The sequence below is a fragment of the Chelonia mydas genome, chromosome 4, assembly GCF_015237465.2.
Source record: "Chelonia mydas isolate rCheMyd1 chromosome 4, rCheMyd1.pri.v2, whole genome shotgun sequence".
Lineage (NCBI taxonomy): Eukaryota > Metazoa > Chordata > Testudines > Cheloniidae > Chelonia > Chelonia mydas.
Genome location: NC_057852.1, coordinates 88,106,729 through 88,123,771, shown reverse-complemented (window position 1 = coordinate 88,123,771; position 17,043 = coordinate 88,106,729). Strand labels below are relative to the sequence as shown.

The window sequence follows — 17,043 nt, the reverse complement described above, 5'->3', positions numbered from 1 at the left end:
AAAGCTTATAATACCCTGTGCTTTAACATCATGTAGATAATACTGATAGACCAAAAGCCTAAGAACAACTGACACATTGTGTTGCAGCTCACTCAAGCTTATATTTACTACTCAGTTAAAACTGAGCAGCACTGGAGGTATCCAAGTCATTTATGAATTGCACTGTTTGTAAGCAAATTATTCTCCCTCCACCCGAAAATACCAGTACTCTTCAAAATGAAATAATTCACAAATATGCACATGACACTGGGAGAAAGGAAATGTATATACTGATTAAGGGTTCTATTTTCTTGTCAAACATGTCAATATACCTAATTAATTTGGGTTCTTTATCCCAGAAGAAATAGAGAAGTTAATGTCTCAATAGGTCACACGCCAGAAGAATGTAATGGATGTTAAGTTCAGCTCTAGAAGAGCATCAGTTATGGATTAATCAGAACTGTATGGAGCTAGAAGAGCTCTCTTTCAACTGACAGGAGAATCTGAATCTAGTTTTGCTCTTCTAAACGCTCAGGAAAATGATAAATTGGGTAATATTTTAGTATCTTGCTTAGAATTGATCATATCTAGGAGGTAATGGTCCATAATGAGAACTAAAAGGACAGTATTGGTAATTCATACACTCCATAGCAAACTGTTGCAGCCTGTTAACAAAAGAATCAAAGGGCAGGATTCTTACTAAATTTGGTTAACCAGAAAGCCAAACTTAAAAATTCAGTGAATAGTGGTGATTTACTGAAGCATTTTCTCTTATCAGGGGCTTCAAGTTTATGGTCCATTTTTATTAAAAGAGATTAATCTCAAATTGATTAAGTTGGGCAAGTGGGGGAAAAAAAAATCAAACCTATATGCTTTGATGTTGAAGATAATGTGCGGGGGATCACTTGCCTTTTTAAGCTCTGCATATATGCATTGCAAACCTAATAGGGTACACAGAAGCACTGTCTTTGCTTTAGCTTTTGACAATAATAGCTAATACAGAAATAAGAATTTGAAACTTATCGGTGTGAGAGGGGGAGGCGAAAATAAACTAACTCCTCTGTTACTGTCCAGTCCTGTACTGTTCCAGAGCCGTTCCAATACATGTAATGTGTTTGGCTCTAACATTTTACTTGATCAAACAGGTGGTGAGCAATCAGAAATTCTTAATGTTTATTCAGCCTTGACTACATTCAGGACTTCTTGATGGGCCAGAACAAAAAAGGCTTAATTAGATACAAGTGACTAGACAATTTTGCCACCTACTTTGACTAGATACCATTGCTATCAGTACATGCCAGGAGTTTAATACAGTTGCTTCAGAATACGAGTTACAGCACATAGGTCTGGTAGCAGTGGACTTAAAACAATGCCTCACTTGCATACTTAAAATCATAGTATGCTTTTGGCACACATTATAAAATATTCCTAAAGATGCGCACACGAAGTCAAAAGAAATTGTGAGACTCTTTTGCGTCTCCAAAACAATTTCACTTACTCTGAGCTTCCAGATATATTGCAGAATTAAAAAGTAAGAGCTTTCTCTTTTGCTGAACATAGTATACTGCTGCTCTGCTAAGATGCACATCCAAATCAAGATACTAAGGAGAGCCAGAGCACAACATTCAAGATAGACAAACAAACAGTAAGAAATTCCTGCTCACTAACAAAGCCAGGCAAGTATTTGTGCAACTTGTGTTTGTTTCATCTTCGGATTAAGGGACCACATGAGAACAAGCATGTGCAGCCACATCCACCCAGCTATTCAATAAGAAAAAAAATTACTTCATTTCCAGCTATAAAGCATAAGAAACTTGGGGCTTTACTCAGTGCTGGATTTTAATTTAGGCAGAGTCCAGTGGTACGTGAAAGGATGCTGAGAGAAATCCCACACAAAGTTATTTCGAGACTGGTCTTGCTAAGGGCATGAAAGGCAACAACAAAATATTAATGGCCTCATAGAAAAGAGATTCCGATGCAATGCCAGATTAAATTATTAACCTGAAATAAATTCTTGAAAATATTTCAAAAACCCAGTGGTTGCAATATTTCTCATTTTCATAGGTTAGATCCTGCAGTATTCATTGGATTCAATGGAAGTTTTGCATGATTAAAAGCTACAGAATTGGCCAGGATTTTAAAGGTATTTAGGTGCCCACAGATGTAGATAGGCACCTAGTGGAATTTACAAAAGGATCGATGGGAGTTAAAAGCCTAGGATTCAGATTTTTAAAAGATAATTTAGGCACTGCAGAGCTCAGCATTGCAACATCTAACTGATTTGGGAGCCTAAATCTCATTTTTCAAAAGGTATTTAGGCATTAAGAAAGCTAAATCATGTTCTGTCAATTCCGGTCAATGGAATTTTGGTTCCTCAGTGCCTAAAATCACTCTTGAAAATTAAATTTAGACTCCTAAATCAGGTAGGTGTTGCAGCACTGAGGGCAGCAACACCTAAATACCTTTCTCGGGGCTTTGGAGCTGTGCTCCGGCTCCACTCCAGCTCCAGGCAAAAACCTGCAGCTCCACTGCTCTGGAGCTGCTCTGTGCTCCAGCTCCAGCCTCCACTCCAAAGCCCTGCAAAATCTGGCTTCTAATTAGTTATTCTTGGTTTTTCCACAACAGCAGAAGAGCTGATATACAGCACCCGAGTGCCTCTAAATCAAACAGGTTACAATAGGCGATGATGGACGTGAGATATGACCAAATGTTTAATGGCAGCATTCATTTAACCCACAGACACTGTGCTATCCCAAATCTATCTCAAAGCATTCTGGGAAACTATGGACCACTTCCTTGGCCCCTTTCCAACTGTTTTGCACTGCAAATCAGCTGGAAAGCTGCCCTAAAAAGGAAACCAGGAATTCCTCTGAGGTAGTGGAGTAGCTGGCTCTATGACACCTACTCCTACCATTCTGCAAAGAGCAGGTCAGGGAGGAGCAGGTAGGCAGTGAAGCTGAGTGAACAGTATGCCAGCAGATCCTTGGCTGACAGAGTGAGTGGTTCCTATAGGACAGCTCCAGCAGGCAGAACTTAGATCTGCCCTTAGAATGCTCTAAGTAACGTCTGGGACTCTTTCATTACAATTGGCCCAGGATCAGAGGAATAGAAAGGTGGCTTAGGAGGCATCTGTCCCCGCTTCAGCATAGCTAGGCTCTATCAGCTAGAGGATGACAAGCAATATAGAACATGAACGTCTATTCAAAGAGATTTAAATACCAGGTTTTACAGTATGAGAATTCAGCATCTAGTTTGTGCTGAACAAACAGCTTATTAAACTGCTGATAACAGATCATTTTCACTGCGTTGCAAAGCTTGTTGTTTTACAGAATAATGAATAAACAGATGGAGAGCAGCCATTCCTGCCACAAATGAAGTGTGAACCTTACAGGAAAATAAAAGGCTTTAGTTAAAAAAATCAGTGTGGAACAGCCAGGGTATTTTGTCCTGGGCTGAGGACAACTAAAGCCCATGCCTAGAACAGTTTCTCCTCTCTGTCAGAATGATCGCCACTGAGGCTCTAGGCATCCCCAGCTGCCCTGGGCTCATACCCAGCTGGAGACGAAAAGTGAGTCCGTATGAGTGCTTGTCAGAGTAAGTGTGGATGGGTGCATCAGTGCCTGTCTGGGTGCTGGAGCACAGAGACAAAAGGAAAGGAAGGAGCTGATGGGAACGGCCACTGGGATGATGCTGATGGCAGCTGCTGTCTGGAGGCAGCTGCTGAAGGCAGAGGGACACCTGGGCCCCTGCTTCTACATCTTTACCTGAGCCCAGAAAATCCAGGTTATAGGCCAGAGCCCTGGTTATAAATGGATTTCTGAGCATATCGTTGATGAGGGCTACCTTAATTAGAAAAGGGACTTCAGTGGGGACACAGGCAAGGAGGGAACTTACACAAATGATTTGAAACCATCTGCCAATCTGCTTTAGTGACACTTGTATATAAAAGCCCTCACAAAATGTCCCACAATCAGATTACCCTGATGAGCCACATGCAGGTTGCCCACCACTGGTTTACAGTCTGACAGACAAGTGGAGCTCCTACAACTGTCCGTGTCTCAAGGATGTGCCATTTCCTTTTAAAAATAAGTAGTCTGCCACTAGCAATAGATTCAAATGCTCATGTCAATAAAAAAAAATATAATTTTAGACTACAAAATTCAGTATTTTCACAAGGCAAGAAATGTGAACTTATATGTGGCCCTTCTGACAGAATCTGCCCTGGGCTACTTCTCTTTAAGCAATGGAAAGCTTTTGGTGAGAAAAACATTTTTCAAAATTTCCCAATACACAAGAAATTATTTTAGAAACAAAAAATAAAAAGGAAACACAATGAAGTCTTTATTCTTGGGCTTTCTATCAAGAAACAGCAGGCAAATGTGTTAAGGAGGAAACAGGAAATTTTTATTGGAAACAGTTTTATTTTTTAGTCTGTTTCACAAAGCAGACCAATATCTTTAAATTAAGGCTAGGAGTTCCTTTTGTGTGGAGCTGGGAATCATTAGGCCACATTTACACATTTCCTGGGGTGTTAAGATGACCCAGTCCTCCTCCAAAGCAGTACATACAAACAGGAATTCTTAACCCTCCCTTCATTTTATTTAACTTTGCAATGTCTTGATTCCTGAAGAGGAGAGTTTGCAATGCTAAAGCATCAGGGCAAAATCCCTTAATTCTCACATCATTTGACACTGAGATTTCAAAATGGAATGCTCAAGAGGTCTAAAGACTTCGCTTTGTTGGTACCAGATTATAAAAATCAAAACTGTATGTAGCCTGATTCAGAAGTTAATTTCTTTTTAACAGGAAAATTCACAACAGTTACCATCTATTTTGAACACAGGAAAGAGAGTATTTTGATCTATCCAAAACTTGTAAATGGTTTGCAGGTTTTTATAATTCCCATGAATCCATGAACTTCTGCCAAAGGTTTACACACTGGTACTTTTGCAGCCCCATGCAACAAAGTGAAAACCTCATACACCTGCAGAAAGACATAAATCAGCTCCCTTTAAGCACCAAACAGAATGTAAGCAATTATTCCAAGCAGATGGTTTCCCCTGGCTTGAACTCAAGACACCCTTATGATCTAATTCTCTCCTCTAAACATCAGTGAAGCTCTGCTTATCACTCCTTTTGGCTGCATCAAGGTGGTTGGTTTTACAGAGCTGCTATGAGGTAGAACAGAATCACCGCTGTTTAATATCAGTGGATCTCACCAAAAGCTTGGTTTTGCTGCTGAAGATCAGAGCCTGGAACAACCCTAGCACATAGATACTTGGGGAGGCTGTGGGGAAAAAAATCCACTTACTCTTTCCTTAATCCACGAGCAGACTAATAGTTCTAATTTAGACTCACCTTCCTGCCCAAAAAATATTTTTTGCAAAATAGTTAACAAAATAACCTTCATGGACTAGCTACCACAAGAGACCTATGCAAAGATGTACGTTAACCAAAACTGAATCCCCCGTGATGCCTCGTGATGTCAGATACTAGAACTGATGTCACAATTACTTCAATACATTGAATTCTCTAAGGTACTGGATTTATATTGCATGGATGCAGCACAAAAGGATTCTGCTCCTCACGGTTCTCCCATTAAAATGGTTAGCATCTTAATTTTTGGCACAGTTTGGGAAAGTTTCTGGTCAATACCACACTAGTGTCTTGAACTATTCAAGAAGTTCTGACCTGTTATTTTGCAGAGGATTTGCAGTGGCTCATACCCTGGCAGAAGATGTCCCATGTTAATGCCTGTCCCCCTTAAGATGCAAAACAACGACCCCAGTGCAATTTGGGAAGCAAACATTTTTCTGTGTATTTGAATTACATCACGGATCCAACATCAGGTTTGATCAGACCATTATAACACAACCGGTGATTTCCATTCTGAAGTTACCTTTCAGGCCAGGATCACCACATCCACAAATTCTCTTCCATAACCTCAGATAAAGTTCTCAAAACTACTATTAACTTACTCCTTAGTATGAACGCAGCAGAGGAATTATTAACTCAGCGCTGTACACCTTACAAGAAAGCAACATTGTTTTTTGGCAAGTGTCAGTTTAAAAAAAAATAAATAAAACCCAAAATGTATAATGAAAAAAATCAGTATTTTATCATAAATTATCTTAATATAAATGTTGAAATCTGTTAAAAATTTCAGTGGACAGTCAAACAAAAAATACTTAATTCTGAAAAGCCTGACAAAGGTTCTTGCTCAAAGGTTGATTTTACTAGTGTTAATCCATTCTTATTATAACAGTGATAGGACATTAGAGTTAAACTTAATTATACCGTGTCCCTTTTATTGCAGGTGTACACAACGGATAACTTTTAAACACATCATGGGCCAAATTCACCCCTGGTTAATGCCACTGACATTGGATGAATTTGGCCCTTGTGTTCAATTAGCAGGGTCTGAAGAAAAGCTAAAAATACAGCCTTTCTTGAGGTTTCCTCCCTCTTCTGCATCTTCAAAAACACACAAGAAATTTTTGCAAAATGACTATTTTAGTACACCCTCGAATTTCACTTTGCTTCAACCTATTTTGATCTACATTCACCAGGGGTGTGTATCAATCTCTATTTAACTCTACATGTTTCAATAGTCAAGTCAAACTAAAAGATGCCTGTACAGATTTCTTTGATTTTCACGATATTTCTTGCCAAACATTTTGGAAAAAAAAAAAAAAGCGTAAGGTCTTTGAAAGGGAAGATGTGTGGCACCACCTCCTTTCCCTTCCTCAGATTAGCAATGCCTGGGGTTTTCAAACAAACGTGCTGCTTTCTAATAATAAAAGCCGTAGAAGGAGGAGAAAAAAAAACCCACTCAAGTATTTCTCGATGAGCTGATGACAACTGAAAAACACTCCCTGTGTTATTGACTGGCTTTGTGTCAAGCACTGGAGGGGATTTTCAAGTTATGGAGATATTTGGAACCCTGTCGCAAGGCTCTAACTATGCTGTTCATGTTATGTATAAACCACACCACATTTGGAGAAGCAACAGAAAATGTGTGAAATTCATTGTGGTAACAGAAGGAGAAGAAAGTAGAATGAAAGGAATCAGATTTTTAGGATCCTCTTTTGGGATCCGATATTGATGCTTTCTCTGAAAGCCTGAGTACAATTTTTAAACAGAACCTTTTATAAAGATACCAGCCCCCACTACTTATTCAGAGTCAGAGTGAGCAGCTCATTTCTATAGCCTTTGCTTTAAAGTTTACTTACTTGCATAATGATGACAGCCAAATTTTAACATTAGTTTCCAAATTCATTAACCCATCTCTGTTTCTTAGCTCCATTTACTTTTTCCTAAAAATTATAGGAAGATAAATAATATAATAGCTTTTATTGCATATTGATGATAGCACGCAACACATGAAATATAATATTGACCTCATGCATCAAACGCTGATTAACTCATGCTCAAAATTCTCTTTTCCACAGTCCTTGGTATATAAAATTATTTCAAATGTTTTTCAGGCCAATCTCTCTCTCTCTTTTTTTTTAAAGGATGTGGATTAGTAAAGAAAAGGAAACTGATTTTGATTAAAACGTTTCAGTTTCATTTAAGACCTGATCCAAAGCCCTCTGAAATCAGTCTTTCCATCACTTCAAAGGGCTTTGGATCAGGTGTTAGCCTAGAGCAATCCTTGTTTTCAGAAGTGCAAGGGGATAAAGGTAAGAAATCGCCTTATGTTCTATCTCCTTCCCCATAGATTTGGATCATGTCTGGGAACAATCGAGCTTTTAGTGGTTTATGTGATCTTCCCAAATCTGGATAAAACTAATCAACCTGGCATTGCCAAAAGCGATCACTTTACTTTCAAATTTGTCAATGGGGCAAACTGATGTGTACTTGGTTTACTTTTAATAGATTGGAAAGGGTGGCGGGGGGTTTGGGGGAGGAGAAATAATATCACTGCTGGTATTTTGGCACTACTCACTGAAGGATACAGACCACTCACCTGTACATATTGTTTCTCTTTATAAAGATTATGCACAAAGCCTGCAAGCATGAATATGTCTCCTCTGCCTAATCCCTAATTCAACACAGATTTATTAGCAGTGAAGAAGCCAGAAAAGCCCATTTTATTCTCCTGGAGACACCGTCAACACACACCACAACTCACAAGTGTAGTTGTACACCAGGAACATCAGCGATTCACAAATATTTATTGCATGTTGGCCACATTAACAGTGTACATCCCTCCCTTCATACAAAGAGGGCATGAAAACAAGTTAAAATACAGTGTAATCTGATGTACACTTTAACTTTGTAAAAAAAAAAATTTAACAAGTTTGTTTAGAATGGACTATTATAATCTGTATGTTTCCTTTACAATAAACTATTGTGTTCATGTGCTAAAGAGGTTCTCTCAGAGATTTTAAGGAAGGGCTTAAGATGTGGGGACATAAGCTATCCAATGAGCATCCATGTGAGAAAAGGTATGGAAAAAAATTTGGACACTTCAATTTTTATCTGGCCTGACTATTGGTCGAATGATAGGATAGGGCAGTGGTGGGCAACCTGCGGCCCGTCAGGGTAATCCGCTGGTGGGCCACGAGACAGTGTTTACATTGATCGCCCGCAGCTCCCAGTGGCAGAGGTTTGCCGTTCCCGGCCAATGGGAGCTATGGGAAGCGGCGGCCAGCCTGCACTGTTTCTCACAGCTCCCATTGGCCACGAACGGCGAACCGCGGCCACTGGGAGTTGCGGGCGGCCATGCTTGCGAACGGTCAACGTAAACACTGTCTCGTGGCCTGCCAGCGAATTATCCTGACAGGCCGCAGGTTGCCTACCACTGGCATAGGGTGATGGCATGCAAAGTATTATTAAGGAGGAAAAGCAGACGTTCGCGTCTTTTGCGTGGCCACCCAAAGGAGCCATGCTGGCAGGTTCCAGAGTGAGAAACATCCAATCCTTCTCAAAGGACCTTGGAGTAGAAGTGGAGAAGAACAAATGGATGGAGGGAGTAGTAAACCTCATCCCTGTTCTCCACTCCCACAAAAGTGCCCGCTTACTATGGCATCTGGACATACACTGAAAGACGAACATCAACAGAACTGCCCCCAAAGGCAGCAACAGCAGCCACTTCCCCCGCCAAAAATCCCAACATACAAGATCCATAAGCCTGCATAGTCTAGGCCAAGGCCAAGGCCAAACCAAGAACTTGTTCTGCAAGCAAAAGGCCAGGAAGCAAACTCAGGCTCTAGGGGGGAAAAGCAAGAGTGAACAAGTCCCACACCCATAGAGCCGCCACTGAGAATGCCTGCGTCAAAGCTCAAGATTTCAGATCGAGAGACCACTGAAAGCAGCCCCCAGATGATTTCAACTGTCACAATGGTAACTCAGAAGAGAAGCATCTGATCTCTAGCTAGTCAGGTCTCACTACACGTGTCTTCAGCATTGCCAATACAGGGGCTATTCTATGAGTGTACAGGGACTAGCATAGTGGGGCCCCAACCCCCAAACTGGGCCTGTAGGTGCCACTACAATATAAATAAATAATACTAGTCATGCATTACCACACAATCTTTAACTACGTAGTCACATACTACTTTTCCCCACACATACATGATCATCAGAATTTGAAGCCAGGCCTTTCAGATCTAAGGCACAGACCTCTTCCATTTTGGTTACACTGTTATTCTCAGTGGGGACTAGCCCCTAGAGGGGAACATGACATACACATTTTGCCAATGGTTTACACAACTATTTGTGAGACAGTGGATATCAGGATTCCATTTCTGGATCTAGAAGTTTCTGGGCTAGTGGTTAGAGCAATCCTTCGTGACAGGCCAGCCAAACACACATTTCTGCCACATTCATTCTGAAAAGCAGCACGGCTGAGTGGACAAGACTTAGTTCTGTCATATTAGGGATCTGGTCTCTATTCCACTTCTGACAGAAATGCTCAATCATAAGGGTTTTGAAGAAATATGAGCTTTGAAATTATGGCCTCCTGGCTGCCAGCTGGATGACCACTCCCTAAAACAAAGGCTATTTGGACAGTAACTCTTTTGGCTTGGTGGTGCTGCAAGACAGGGAGGCTGATTCACCCAGAATATGGCGCATACTGTGAAATCCAGGACCCTTGAAAGGTCTGGGCCCTAAGCCATACATACTTTAGGGCTTCAGTATTTTAAATTAGTGTTTGGTGCAACCACTCCCATTATCCAAAATGTCTCTTCCTTCAAGAGACATTCATTTAATATATATATTTAAAATGAAGTTATATAGTTTTGATTGCTTCCCATGAAAATTGCTCCTTTAAGAGGCCATTCCTTTAACAGATATCAGAGTGGGCTCCACTATTTAATCTGAAGACTAAAAACAAGCTCCTACTACACAAGTTAAAGATAAAAGTACAGATTTTTATGATGGATAAAAGCCTTTAGACATGGCTGATAAACTCAGGAGCAGTTCCTGGAAGACAGCCTTGCTCACAGAAGGCACTGCAAGGCTGAGATAAGGTAACTTCCATAATTGCACTTTTAACATGCCAGGCGATAAGTTGGCTTTTCTTGGAGCAAGTATTTAGGAAATAATAGACACTTCAGATATGTTATGGAGAGAATTATAATAACGGGTTTCAATGGAGCCAAATAAAGTCCCCTTGAAAAATACCTTGCTTAATATTACCAAATTAAAGGCCAAACCTTGTAACAAGTAAGAACTACAGAAGGGCCTAAATGCAGTGGAGACATTGATCTGTTGCAGGGGGACAGGCAGATTCTGGCACATCTGAAGAAGAGGACTTCATCCAGTGCAGGTGTAACACTGACAGACCCTGGTTGTCAGTGGGCGGGATCGAACCTGGGGCCTCTGGAACTTAAAGCATGAGCCTCTACCACATGAGCTAAAAGCCAACTGTCTCTGAAGAAGTGGGGTTTGTGCCCATGAAAGCTTATGCTCAAATAAATCTGTTAGTCTTTAAGGTGCCACTGGACTCCTTATTGTTTTTGTGGATACAGACTACCTGATAACTGTCTCTTAAATCAGTCTGCTCTACAGCCTTAGCTAACTCTAAGTGGTCTCGGTGCCACTAGATGGGACAGAACACCACACCCAGAAAGTGTGTGGGTTACACAGGCTCTTTGTTTCTTAGTGTGTATGGGGAGCTTGGGGTGACGTACCCCTGCATCTGTGACACTGGCCATTTCCTCACATAACAGGGACATACAAAAAACCCCACGAATGTAACCCTGAAGCTGCAGTAGTTGCCATGGAATAGCTCTCTGGGGGAAGATATGTGTCCACTATAGACTCCAACAGACCTCTTCTATGCATGCTCTCCTCTGTGTGTGGTCTTCAGCTGCATGCAAAGAGGAGGATTTGGAGGGAGATTTTCAAAAGCACCAAAGCTATTTAGGTGAACAAATCTCAGAGAAAGTCAATGGAAAAACAGTCCACCTAAATCCCTTGGGTGCTTTTGATAATCTCCCCCTTGGCCATAAATGGGCTAGCATGGAATGTATTTCTGGGACGAAATGTCATAATCTCATGTCACCCACCACTATCGTTCTCAAGAGAATGACATACACCTCTGTTGGAGCTAGGATACTATTTGAAAGAAATAATCCTTCATAACAAATAATAATGCTTAGTACTTTACACAGTTCTACTCACCCACAGATGTTAAAGTGCTTCTTAAAGGTGTGTATCGCTATCCCCAACTTTAAGATGGGGAAACTGAGACAGAGAACTTAAGTAAGTTGGCTCATGGTCATACAGGACCTGATTCAACTACTTTTATACGTGTGTCAAGCAGTACCTTATTTCACAAGTAGTCCCATTGATTTCATTGGGTATATTTGCAGGGTAAGGTAGGTCAGCATGAGGTCCACAGCAAGCAGAACCGGAAAAAGAACCAAGACTTCAACGCTCAAGTCCTGTGGCCCATTCATGCATCTCATCAGTAATGAAACACAGGTTGTGATTTTCCTCAAACAGCAAAAGACTAAAGATATATCATAGCAACTTATTCCAGACTCAGAAGCAATTTTATTGGAGACATAGTATTCACTAGAGGGTGAAAGAACAAGTTAAAAGTTGTGGTCAGATCTTTGGCCTAAATAACATAACCCACTCCACTAATTCAGTCAGTCTCTGTTGGAAAAGCAACAGCCTTCACATTCCTCTATATTCATCAGCCTTGGAGTAAAAAATAAACAAGACCATTTTGACATCTTGAACCACACAGAATTATTTACAGTCTACCTTAGCCTGCAAAAGCACACGGATAAGTCAGAAATATGCCTGGAATTGCTAACTCGTTACTGGGATTAGTTGGTTTGACATTCATGGTCACTTCTTGGATCAAGAGCTTACAAGTTCTGCAGTTCATCTCAACTATGACAAAGCTTATCTTCCCTTTAAGAAGTCAAAGAAATAATTCCAGAAATGCCCTGCTGATTTTGTCAAATTTCTTACCAATATCCTTGAGAGCTACTCAGTTTTAAAAAATTGTCAGAATTAAAAAAGAATGAAAGAAAATTTAGTCTGTCAATGACAGTTGTAAGGAGCAGTCTGTAGAGAAAACCTACTGTAATGCCCAATCATGATGTTACTATCGTTTAGGGCTATATTATTACCCTTTACTACAGTGCAGTCCTTGGACAACAAAACAGTACTCTTCGTGAACTGTAGATCATTTGATTTGGCTATATTTCTGCAATATGCACAGGGAGGAAGGGGAAACATCTGAAGTTATTTTTATTTCTGTAAGTCTTCTGGTCATATAGCGTGAATGTTAGGGTGGGGCTAGTATTGTCTGGAGCCTGTCAGGGTCCTTTTGCATAGCCTCATTTCCTTCTTCCTGTTGCTAGGAAAGATAGTTAAGCATGAGAAACTCTTGTTTACAATACTGGACCATCCTGTTCAACACAGGGGCTCTTTTCCTCCATCTCCTTTTACAGGCCAAGGGCCCCATCCTGTTCCCATTGAAGTCAATAGCAAAACACCAACTGACTTCAATGGAAAAAGGGTGGGGCCCCAAGAAACTCACTACATCATGGTATTCTTGGGCAGGAAAAAAAAAATCATCACACAAACCCCACCTTTAAATATTTACAAAATGCATAAATATGTAAGCTAAAAACTACTTGTAGTATGAAAAATAGCTGCTTGAAAGGAAGAATAAAATAAAAGCATGATCACTCTCCCCCAACCTCCCTGCTCATAACTCAAAGTACAACTGGAGAAGATCAGCAACCTAGAACGCTCTTACGGGGTATCAAAAACATGTTATATATGTAGGTTAACAGCATTACAGATTCGTACACAGAAACACTGGTGGTACACACTTGGGTCAGTATGCATGGTATGCAAGCAAGTACTTTTACATTTCTATAGTGAGCACCAGTATAATTCCATCATCCAGTAGGGGCAGCTACAGTGCTGTTTATCAGAAGAGAAGCACTCAACTTCTGCTGGCTGTAAGGCCCCAGGCCTGACAACAGAACATACCCAGCCTCAGCTCTGGTTCTCTGTTGCAATGCAATGTACTGTTCAGATATCTCCCAGCACATTCTAAAACTTCTGGTTATGTCCTTGAGATTTAAGATCTAAACAAAACAAAAGAGATCACCTTCCATATTTTTAACTACTCCTTAGAAAATGATTTGAGTGACAGCTGGTATCACTCAAAGAGAACTAGAACTCTCTATGTGCACAAACCAATATAACGTACCTGCATTTTTCAGACATTCCATTGGTGAAGAATGAGCACAGAGAACTTGTTTTATTACATGTCATATAGGTCTGGGGATTCCCAGAGGTTACTGAATGCAGCTGATCTCAAATTGTTTTGACTCATTGTAAACTATCAGAGCAGGAGCACTGATTAAACTATAGATACATATTCTTTGCATATAATGTATTTCAGAACCTAAACTGAATATAGGAATCTTAACCTTAAACAATGTCTCAGACAAGTCTTGAAATAACCTCTGGGCCCATCTGCTAAACAGCAGGCTATCCCACTCCTCCATATTTTAATCTGTCACCGAGTTTTTTCCTTTTATTGGAAATGCAGGTCAAGTGACTTAAAGGATACTGCTACCATCTGCTGCAACCTGAAAGGCAACGTGGCAAACCAAACTGGTTGAATTAATGGAGGAACCTAATACCAATTATCTACGCTATGGACCAGCAATAGCCTGCTGGCCAGATGGATGCTGAATTAGTCAAACTTCGAGCTGCTGATAGATTTACATTCAGAGGCTGTTCTGCAATCTGTTTGGCTATTATCTTCCCTCTAGTTCTCCACAAAACAGCATTAAAAATGTAATCTGACACTTGGTATCTCACTGCTTTGCTGCTGGGAATTTCTTGATCAGGCCAGAGAATTCAAATAGGTCACACTTACTCATGTCAAAAATGCATCTGTAATTGATGGCTAAGATAAAGATGCATTCCCTCAGCCCATGGACCCACACATTTAAAAAATTGTTGCCATATGATGTGGAAATCAAAACCTTCTGGCATATTAAAAATTATTCATGTAGTGCCATAAATGTAGGTGGCACTGTAAAACTTATTTTCTTTAAAAGAATAGAGTTAAAAGAGATTTGTCACACTAATCGTAAATGCACTTTAACTTGTAGTAGTACCATGTTCATTAGCTTAATGGAAACGCATTGTTCAGCAGCTTTACAATTATGGTAGAAGTGGGTCTTTGGTGAATGGTTGCTATTTGCAAGAAAGAGGAGGGGAGTACTGAAATGTAACTTGACAACAAAAAGAATTTGTTTTCTATTTGTGCTAGAAATATAGGGGGTTGTTTACTACTTGCAGGGGGGGGGGGGGAGGGTGTTCCTTGAAAGAGATCAAAGGCTCCAGTCATGACATCATGGGCTTGGGCACCACCGCACAGGAGGGAGTCATCTGGCTCCTTGAAGCCATCAGACTAATTATTGAGAACTTCAAAAGAAACTATATGCTTCCTTCTCCTGGGCACTTTTTTTTTTTTTTTTTTAAAGACTGGTTTAACTATTTCAACTGTAGTGCCCTTTAAAAACCTCAGGCACAGCTCAATTACAACAAGCTCCTTTATGAGTTATGAATTACAACTGACATTTTCACTTGGAATTGAAAGTCACAAATTCTAAGCAATCTAATAAAAAGCATGTTTCAAGAAAAGCCCCTCAGTCTTGCTAGTCCAAACCAGCACCAGATTTTTCATAAGTTTGATAACCTACATTTTGCAAACTTAGCTATTGCCCTGGTATGTCACCAGACACAGAAGTTAACATTTACAGAAAAATTTCCAAACGAAGTCAACTGCTAGTTGAGACTTTCCAGCACCTGAACACATTCTGTGTTTTAAAAACACTTTTCCTAGTTAGAAAGAGATTTGAAAGTATTGCCAGTGGCTATTAAAAACACCACCACCACCACAAATTTTTTAACTCAGTAGATAACTGAAAGAGGGAACCTAACCTGGATAGGTAAAAGCCAACAACAACACTAAAAGCACTGAAGCTTGATTTTGAATCTCAAGCAAGCCAGAAAGGATGCACAGGATCTTAGTTAGCTCATTAAGAAATACGCGTACCAAAATGCAAAGGGGGAGGGGAGGGGGGAGAAGTGGAGACACCGGGGAATTGTGAATAGTTAGTGTACGTGCCAAGATAAAGGTCTGCTCTGACAAGCCTCCCCACCCTTTCAGCTCTGCTAGGCGCCCCTTCCTCGAGCACAACAAGAGCAAGAGACACTGATCTAATCACACCCATGCAGGGAACCCATCTGCCTATCGATGATCTTCTCAAGCCAGATCAGGCTTGTCGCAGCAGAAGGGAAATTTCCAGGCGTTTGAACGCAATCTCCCCTGCCTCTCGACCCCCCAACCCCACATCAACCCAGTCCCGCTGCCCGGACGAAAGGCATTTTCACGCCCCCCCAGCATAACACATTGTAGCGATCGCAACTTAAACCCTGCTCGCTTTTTTCTCTCTCTAGAGGGGCACAAGGAAAAGCTACGAGCTTTCGGTGCCGCGCTGTGAAAGCCCACAGGCGAGGAAGTGACCAGAGAGTGCCAGAAGGCCAGGCCCCCACAAGAGAGAGGGGTTCAGGATCCGGCTCCCCCGCCTGCCTGCCGTGGCTGTAAGCCACGCTCACCACGAGCGATCGGCAGCAGAGAGAGGCCAGCCGGACCAGCGGCGCGGGAGCGGATCTCGCAGCTGGGCCAGCGCTGCAGGCGCGCAGGGACAGGGCTTACGTGTCAGGATCATGGTCTCCTGCGGCTCTTGGCACATCAAGGGCCGGGCGAAAGGGCGGCACGCGCGGCCAGCGGGCTTCTTGGGCGGACCTCAGCGCATCTCCCCAGCGGCGCGCAGGATGCCGGCCAGCGCCTTCCCCTGCTTCACGCTCCAAGCCCGTCACGGAGCAGGCTGGCAGCTGCACGCCCCGCAGCCATCGCCCCCTCTCCCGCACGGCTCCCCGGGGAGCTGGCTGGGGCCGCCTGGCCCCCGCGCGCTGCTGACGGGTGAGGTCCGCGGACCTTCGCTCCTGCCTTGCCGCGGCGGCTCTGCGATGAGTTTGAAAAAGCCCCCCCTGCGCCCTGTCCCACATAAACTTCGGCATCGCAGCTGGGCAGCCGCAGGCCACGCCCCCTGCCGCCCCCTGCCGCCACGCCCCTCTCGGTGTCTCTTTCACCGGGGGCAGGATTGATCACTTAGCTTGTTCCTCAATTTGTCTCCTGCGCGTCGGCGCCTCCCGTCCAGCCCCAGCTGGGGCTGGGTGTCGTGACGTGCTGGGAAGACTCAGCTCCCCAGGGACAATGCTCTCCTAGGCTATAGGCACGCTCTGCTGGAGAGCTTTACGTAGGGTTCCCAACCCTCCAGGATTGTCCCTGAGTCTCCAGATTAATCTTTAATTAAAGAGCATGTCATATGATGAAAGCTCCAGGAACACATCCAACCAAAAGTGGCAGCCCTGCTGTACAACCCCCTTCTTTATGAAACAGTCGCCCCCCCTTTGCACTGAGACAGGCATGACCCTAAACCCTGGGCTCCAGCACTCCTCACCTTGGTACGCCTGGTAGGGAAGGCAGCA

General features: G+C 42.2%; 1 protein-coding gene across 4 annotated transcripts in view; it reads right to left on the bottom strand.

Moving 5' to 3' along the window:
- Positions 1–17,043, bottom strand: part of DLC1 (DLC1 Rho GTPase activating protein) — a 356,025-nt gene that overhangs the window by 34,355 nt on the left and 304,627 nt on the right. Inside the window, exon 1 of one of the 4 annotated variants that reach the window (XM_007071048.4) lies at positions 16,208–16,710. The exons of 2 other annotated variants lie outside the window; for them this stretch is intronic. In XM_007071048.4, the coding sequence (XP_007071110.2) occupies positions 16,208–16,244 (37 nt within the window). In that variant the 5' untranslated portion in view covers positions 16,245–16,710. Of the gene's footprint in view, positions 1–7,211; positions 7,291–16,207; positions 16,711–17,043 lie in introns of those variants that run through there. One more of the 4 variants, XM_037897698.2, reaches the window with a different exon arrangement.